At 40.5% G+C, this 8,907-nt stretch overlaps 1 protein-coding gene across 1 annotated transcript in view; it reads right to left on the reverse strand.

The window, feature by feature from the left end:
* COL9A1 (collagen type IX alpha 1 chain) overlaps window positions 1–663 on the reverse strand; it is a 97,054-nt gene extending 96,391 nt beyond the window's left edge. The window contains exon 1 of the mRNA XM_019663977.1: window positions 525–663. Coding sequence (XP_019519522.1) covers window positions 525–538 — 14 coding nt within the window. The 5' untranslated portion in view covers window positions 539–663. The remainder of the gene's footprint in view (window positions 1–524) is intronic.
* Between the last annotated feature and the right edge of the window lie 8,244 nt (window positions 664–8,907).

Consider the following 8,907-nt stretch of genomic DNA (forward strand, 5'->3'; position numbering starts at 1 on the left):
AGAAGAGAGAAGAAAAATGATTCAAACTGGAGCCCCTCCAGATGAGGACTACGTTAATATTTTTGAACTTGGTAAACCTAATCATGTAGGTGATCAAATCTCAGTATAATTTAGTTTGCTCACTTTTAGTTTGAAATCTTGACAGATATAATAAATTCTCACATTTATGACTCCTACTCTAAAACAATCATAAGAGTGTTGTCTTTTTCTCTCACTTTCTCTGTTTCTACCTCTCACTGTTTCTATACCTATTTCCTTGTCACTGTTTTCTTTCATCTTAGTTTCTCTGCTTCTCCATTTTGGTGACTGTCTCTTTCTCCCTTTTTCTCTTTCTCGCCCTTCTGTCTCTCATGCTTCCTTTTTTGTGTCTCGCTCTCTCACCTGTTCCTCTCTGTCTCTGTCTCTGTCCCCTCACCTTTCCGCTCACCTCCTCTCCTCCTATCACCATTGCAAAAACACAGACCCTCAGTTCCAAGTCCTCCAATCCCATCTCCCCGCTACTCTTTCCAGGGTCAAATTCTTACCAGAAGTTCTTCATTTTCCCAATCAGTTTTCTTTTGTTGCCAACAGACCCAATGAAGAAGAGGTTAGAGGGGAGTCAGTGCTCCCCCAAGGCCCCTTCTCTGTCACCCCAGGACTGATGAGTTCTGGATTCAGCCTTGGTCTCTCCTGCCCCAGTCAGGGCTAAAAGCAAAGGGAGTGAAACCGAGGCATCCAGAGACACTTTAAACCAAAGCAGAGGGAAGGGGTGGGGGGAAGGCGGCCCAGCAAGCCGAGGCCTAGCCAGGGGTGTGTCCCCAAAGCTACAACGTTACACTGAAGGAGGGATTAGCAAGGGAAAGTTTGCTGAAAAAGAAAAAAAATCAGGATGTGGAGAAATTCACCAGAAAACCCAGGCAAGCTGCTATAGGAATACAGAGGCAGCTTTTAGAACTGCTATAGGAATACAGTGGGAGCTTTCAGAGGACTGAGGTAAAGAGGGCTCATTGGAAGGCCGAGATGGAGCAGCTCATGGGAGCCTGGGTGGCCCTCCAGCCTCGGTTTGAATTCCCATTTGTTCTGAAGCTTGTTGGTTGTATGTGCTTGAGCAAGTTCATTCGTCTCTCTGTCACTCAGTTGCCTTAGCTGCAAAAGGGGTTGAAAATAGTTACCTGAAACAATTGTTTTGAGAATCAAACAAGGTAGCAAAGCAAAGGATCAAATGCTTGCCTCAAGAGAAGAGTCATTATTCCCCATATTATTGTCATTATAGCTAACACTTTCACTATGTGCCCCTCTGTTGAAAATGCTTGAAGCCTAAGGATATTTAATTTTCACAACACTATAAGGGAGACTAAAATTATTCCTAATCTATAGATGAGAAAACTGAGGCACAAAAAATGAAGTCACTTGTAACTTGTCCAAAGTTGCACAGCTAATTACTCAATGCAGGTTAGCTCTCTACTTCATCTTGATAAAATGTAACGTCAAGCCCCCTAGTTCTTATTTCTTCTTAAACTCTATAATTACCAGAGCTGAGCAGAATATCCTTGGAAATAAGCAGTATATCATCCTCTATGAACAAGTTGAGAGCAAGTTACAAGGAGCACAGACCTGTAGAGAGAGATTTTTTTTTTAAAGATTTTTATTGGGGAATTGGGGGGATGGGAACAGTGCTGGGGAATTGGGGAAAGGGGAACAGACAAGTTGCTGTCGTTTTGTTCTTCAATCTAGTTGTGGAGGATGTTGCTTCACTGGCCCAAGTTGGCACCATCATTGCGCCCCTCTCTGGCGAGGCAGATCAGTCGCTGGCTTCTGGACGGCCTCTCACTGCGGCTGCTGGCCGCTCACGCTGGCTGCTGGCCACACACGGTAGCCCATGGCAACCCACTGCCACAGGGACTGCAGCCCACGCCGTCGCCGGCGACTCATGGCAGCCCAGCTCCAGGTCGAGCTGTTGTTCAGCATCTTAGCTGTGGAGGGCAGTGTCACTGGCCCTCATATGTGGGATCCGAACTGGGGCCCTCTGGCATCCCAAGCGAGTTCTTAACCATCGCGCCACTCGGCCGGCCCTGTAGAGAGAGATTTTGTTAGCACTGTGTCATACATACCCACCCTCCTTCTAGAACCTGAGGGGAAGAGCGAGAGAGAGAAAGAGAGAGAGAGAGAGAGATCCCACCCTACTCACTCAGGATTGCCTGACTTCCAGCTCCATATTGGAGGACACAAGTGTCCTGTCCAAAAACAGGGACATTCAGGGTCAGAAGATTCAATGATCTTAATAATCATGGTATCTACCCAAAGTGGTTTTGCTTCCTTGAAATTTCTTTAATTTGTAAATTAATTTTTATTTAATTGCAAAATAAGAGTATTGTTTTTGTTTGTTTTAAGTTCCTTTCCTCTTCTGCATCCCTCAGCTCATTGGCAATTTCGCTGCGATAAGTTGTGAATGAGGCAAACTTGAATGTCCATACCATGTGTTCACCATTCCTTTTCTGCTCATAACCTACTGTTGCAGTCCTGTCTCCCTATGGCATAGGGACATCCAGTTCCTCACATTATTTGGGGTTTTCTACAAGACCCTGTCCTTCTCCTTCCGTCTATCAAAATTATGATTCCCTAGGGCAGCCATTTAGACCGAGTCACAGAATTACATAAGTCTAGCTTATCCTTGTAAGTCAACCAGCGCTTATTTAAAAGGAGCAGTTTATTAACCCGAAGAACTGAACCACTAGTGGTAGGACCTCAGAGGACAGGTTGTGCAACTGGGCCTTCCCTGCAATCCTAAAATCACACGCGATAAGCCAGCCCTAGATCCACAAGGAAAGGGGCATTTTCCAAAAGGATCTTCTCTACTGAAGTTCTTTATCTGCAGTACAGATCCTCCAATGTTATTAACTCTGGGGGGAAAAAAAGAAGAGAGGCAGATTTTCCTGCATAATTAAGTGTGCAACAAATCCTTTTGCTGAGGGTGAGAGATCTCACCTCTGCTTTTGCCTTCCTCCCCCTTCCACTTTAAAGATGCCAGTACAGCTAGAATCTGAAGGCAAGTGAGGGGGCCCTTTCAATAAAAGATAAAATAATAGAGAAGAAAATAGGTTTGCTTGTAAGTGGTTTAGCTTCTTTCCAGCTTGTGAGTTGTATTTAAGATGGTGAAGAGTAAGCAATAGCTCAATTAAGAAAGAAATATAGATCCAGAGAATATAAGATATTTTTATTTCACACACACACACACACAATTTATTTATATACGTATTTAAGGACACTATTTTTCTCCTCCTTCCACCCCCATTTTTTATTAGTCATATTTCCTAAAATGACATTGAATTCTCATAGAGAATAGTGCAAATCCTGGGCTGGGTCAGGCTGTACCCTAAAATCATAGACACATACACTTTTGCATTATTAACACTGTACCTAACAGATCTGTTCTTGAAAAACAATGTGAAAATGAAATCTGATCAATCATATCAGATTGTAAATGCACCAGGACAGCTTGATATTTCAGATGACCTATATGGTAAATAGAAATATTTTATACAGAAAAAATCATGCTTTTACCCGTCTTTATCCCCCACATATACACTACTCTACACAACATGCATACATATTAATCTTTCCATCTCTATAAATCTAGAATTGTATTTACTTACAGTTTACATCAGGGAACATCATCACAAATATTTATCTTTCCTGATCATTGACTTTTATTTACTTACTCAGTCATTCAACAAACACTTATTGAATAACTACATGTACTAAGTATGTGCTAGGCATTGAGGAGACAAAAACGTGAATAAACACGACATTGCCCTGAGGAAGCTCACAGCCCAGTGGAAAAGTCCAATATGAAAATGATGCAACATAGTAAGTGAAAAAGCCTATAGCACCGCTGAGAACAAGTATGAACTCAGTCCAAAAGCATTGAGAAAGTTTTCATTAAAATGATGAATGGAAGGGATAAATGGAAGTCTACCAAAAGAACAAGTGGATACAGTGCATTTGGAGCAGATGAAATAGCAGGTACCATGACAAAAGGTAAAAGAATATTTCAGGAACCACAAGTTCAGCTCAGGAACTCTTTCACATGGTAAATATTTATTGGTGACTCTTCTATCATAAGCCCTGAGCTGATCTCAACACAGATACTGCAGAGAAAGACCAGGTTTCAGTCCCCATGGTGTATACATGCCGGTGGGAAGACAGATACTAAAAACATTTGCAAGAATGAACAAGAAAGTTTCGGTTGAAAGTGTTATAAAAAATACAAAAGACGGCAATGTGTGCTAGAGAAAGGCAGGGACAAGTTTAGAAGCTGATCTAGATTGAGGGGTCAGGGAAGGCTTCCCTGAGATGGTAAACTTTGACTCAGGCTAGATGAGACTGAAGAGTAAGACTGATCCGGTAGATTGGAAAAGGAGTGGGTGCAGGACAAGCAGAACTACCTGGCTCTGAGTTGGAGCAGCTGAGTAGCTGGTGATGTTTTCTGAAATGATAAGAGGATCATGCGGAGGAGTGAGTAGGGAGTCTTGAAAACCTTGGAAAGAGTTTGGACTTGATTCTGGCTGTTTATGGAAACTGAGAGAAGAGTTTGGGGCCAAGAGTTATGTCTTTCGATGTGTCTTCAGAAAGATGATTCCGGTGTCACTTGAAGGGTGGATTGAATGGATTTGATCAATATGTATACATACACACAACTGAAACAAGAGTTTCAGAAAGAGTACTTACCCAAGTAAATGTGGTGCACTCTAGTTTCTGTGTTATTCTATTTCATTTTTTAGTGACAGTAAATTGATAAATTGATTTCAGTACCAGCTAATGGGTTGCAACATATGATTTTAAAAACATTGGATTGGAATAAAGTAGGCACTAGAAATGCCAAGAGATGTCTTTTCTCTTTTTTCTTGGTGTGGGAACAATAATTGGGATGCGATACCCCATAAAACGCAGAATAGTAGGGCAAGTTCCTTAGTTTAAACACAAACTATATCATTTTGAAAGTATTCTTTTGAAGTAAAGTAGCCATAAACTTATATCATTAATTAAAGATTCCATGACTTCCATATTTACTTACTTTATAGAGTAAAACAAAAAAGAACTTTAAAAACTAGTTTCCTAATGGTATCTAGTTTTATTTCTGTCTATTTTGTCTTTAAAAATAAAAGACCCAAAATGACTCGTGGCACATATCAGTTGTGTGAGGATGCTGCAAATTACCCACAGCTAGAGCCTAAAATTTATCATAGAAATCTCCGGCTGAGAGGCTGATTAACAATCAGGGAGTTGCTAAAACTAGGACTCCCACAGTTTTGCATTGGGCTCAGATTTACTGTAAAGAAATTTCACCACAACCAAAGCTCTAATTTTAATCTGCTTATTTTGGTTCTATAGTTGTAATTGTAGCCGAATCGTACATAGCAAACAAATAGAGTCCCATGATGACAGCTATTTTTCTCTGAAATCACTCACAAATAAATGTGTTCTTGCCATGGACCATTAATATAAGAATGTGCTATTTAACATAAGCCCCACCCCCAGCCCAAAGTTTTTTGGCATGTTACTTTTGCTTCCTCTAAAATATAAGCATTTCTATTTTCCCCAAGGAAGAGAGAAATCAATTCCCCTTCATGGCACACGTGCTTCCAGGAGCTGTTGCTATATTTGCTACTTGTGGATTTTCAGTTTCCAACTCAAATGGTCCTAAGCCTCTTTGTTTTCTCCCAATAAATCTCACATGCTGACCCATCAGCATTTTCTCTCCATGCTGGAAAGCCTTTTTTTCTAACAAGGCTTCTCATAGCTACATCAGAATCACCTGAACGGCTTGTTAAAAACTTATCACTGGCTCCACCCCCTCCACCCCCCCACCAACCCCACCAGAGTTTCTGTTTCAGAAAATTTAAAGTGGGTCTAGAATTTACATTTCTAACAAGCCCCCAGGTGATGCTGGCGTTGCTGGCCCGGTGAAAAACGCTCATCATGCAGGCCATGTTTTCAACTCCGTTGTTACCCCTCCTTTTTACAACTGACTTGCAGACTGTAAGTGTTTCATAAGTATTTGCTGAGTAAATATTCTATTAAATGTATTGGGGTAACATTGGTTAAGAACATTAGATGAATTTCAGGTGTACAACTTTATTCTATGACGTCAGTATACTCTATTGTGTGCTCACCACCGGAAGCCTAGACTCCTTCTGTCACCACGTATTTCATCCCCTTTATCCTCCTCGTCCTACCTTGTCCCCCCCACCCCCACCCCCACCCACTCCCCTCTGGGAACCACCATTCTGTTGTCTGGATCTATGAGTTTGTTTGTTTTTTCAATTTTTTAAAATAATTATCAGCTGAAACCATAAGACCTACTGGGAACTTTTGGTTCCCATGAAACATATTGTATTGATTTCCTTACTGGACATGTATTAAGAAATTTACTTGGTTGAACAAAGTACAGAAACCTAAAGCTTCCCATCTGCACTAATATCATTTATCAACCAAAGGTTATAAAGGATGTTCCTCAATTTCATGTTACCGTTTATCAGTAAAATATAGAGAGATTTTTGGTTCTGAAATCACTCTTTCTTTTTTATGAAAGGACTCTTAATAAACGCTGTTTTATGTTGCATCCCATGAAATTCTATATGCAGTCACTAGCTTTCACATTCTGCGAAAATGTTTTTCTACACTAGGTGGCAGTGTAATCCTGATATTTGAAACCTAAGCAAAGAAATCAGACTACAATTTGATTTCCAGTCTTGAAGTACATAATTTTGATTTTACGCTAATATTCCATTCTTGGTTGTTTTCTATATGTATATATTGAAGTATTATAATTGATGTCATCTCAAGCTTGGTCTCAGAATAAATGTGCCAATACAATGCACTCTGATTGTTCATAAAAGACCATCAAAGAAGAGACACTAAATGAACAATTAAATTTAATTCTGCCCTAATAGATGAGCCAACCACTCTGCCCTCCCTCACCATCACCAGTTTGAGCCTTAAGCTATCCCCAAGGTTAATGGTGTGGGGGCTCTGGAGCCAGACTGCTTAAGTTCAAATCTCAGCACCACCCATTTCTAGCTGGGAGACCCTGTAGAAATAACTCACCTCTCTGTGATTCAGTTTCCTTCCCTGTAAATATGAATGATACAAGCATCTGCATTATAGGTATATTATAAGAATTAAACTAAAACTTAAAATGGTGTCTGGAACTCAGTAAATTTTAGCTACAAATTTTCTTGTTAGGATTACTCACTCTTAATTCCCCCCCCCAATCGTATTCTGCTGCAGGAAATGGTGGTTCATTTAGATCTCCTTAGAAAAAAAGGATGTGGTGGTGCTAGAAGCTAGAAACTCTTAGACAATATACAACTACTGGAAAAACTCAGTGATAGATATCAAAGTAAATCGATCAAAAGCACCCTCCCCCATACTTATATCTTTGGTTGTTTGCTACACTTTTGATTCTTCCTCCTACAAAACTGCCCCTCATAGCCCTTTAAGCTCACCTTGCATCAGTAAGAACTTCTCTTTCATAGTGTTCAGTGGTTTTTCAAGAAAGTTTATCACCCTCATCTCATTTGTACCTCACATCAATCTAACCATATAGTTGCAACCATTCTGTTTTCCTGGTGAAGAAACAGGAGAATATGAAAGAGAACTGCATAAGTATATGGTTACTTGTGAGAAAAGAAGTACCCTGGCCTACTGACTGTATCTTGAACCGATACCATAAAAAGGCAACTCCACCAATCACTGTAGAAACAGTGAAACAGCTGCCTACGAATATACATATATAGTGTATGTGTGTGTATATATATATATATATATATATATATATAGTGTATATACATATATACATATAGTGTATGTATAATGTTTATGTACGTATGTATATAATTAGCTTCTGTGTTTTAGAAGTAAATGTGAACATTAGAGAAAAGTAGAAAATATAGATCTAGCAAAAAGAAAAGAGATCATTCAATGAGACAATTCGCCACTAACATTTTAGAATGTTTTCCTCCAGTCCCTTTTCTATGCACAAGTTGTAGTCACACTCTACATCATTTTGCAACTTCCATAAATATACCTCACTTAAAGTACTTACACATTTTCTGTCACACAATTTACATGCAATCATGTGGCACATACAAAACAGGAACCAAAGCTCAGGTGTCAGAACTTTGCCTTGAAGTCAAGATGACAGATTTTCATTCTAAGTGCTGTAACCTCGAAAGAGAAAATAGCTATACTGAAACATTTGAGTAACTGGGGGAGACTCTTCCGGGTAGCTCCTGGTCTTTGAAAGACAGTCTGTTTTCTCACCCAAAGCCGTGTGGGACCATACACTCACAAACCAGCCCGTTAACCACAAAGCCGCCTAAGCATGTGAAGACATTCCAGAGGCACTGAAGGGCAACCCCAGGGGAGTTTACCTCCTGCCGTTCCTGCATTTCAAATAGGCCTGAAACCACGATCCATGCCAGGAATAGCAACAGAAACTGACATGTGCTCAGGTGATAAAGAGCTTTTGTTCTTCAGGACTGAACCTAAAGCCCTTACAAGCTGCAAGGGCTCTGGCATTAGCACAGTCAGTAAGTCCAGGCAGTGGTCAGTCCAGGATGGACCAACAGGGCAAGAAGAGTGAGCAGGAAGAACCAGGACGGTGACGGGCTCGGGATCAGACTGCCACGATTTTCCCAGCCTGTCTTGACCAAAGGCTTCACCAGGGCTACCAGGACTTTTTCTAAAGTGCAATATAAGGAGGAAGTGGAAGAAGGCATGCCTCTAGTATGCCAGGCACTGTGTTTCATACTTAAAATGGAAGTGACTCCTTTAATCTACACAATTCATGATTATTACCAATTTACAAGTGAGGTTAGTGAGGCTTAAAGATGTTAGGTAACTTACCAAGGGAAACTCCAGATG

The sequence above is a fragment of the Hipposideros armiger genome, unplaced genomic scaffold (assembly GCF_001890085.2).
Source record: "Hipposideros armiger isolate ML-2016 unplaced genomic scaffold, ASM189008v1 scaffold_413, whole genome shotgun sequence".
NCBI classification, from domain to species: Eukaryota; Metazoa; Chordata; class Mammalia; order Chiroptera; family Hipposideridae; genus Hipposideros; species Hipposideros armiger.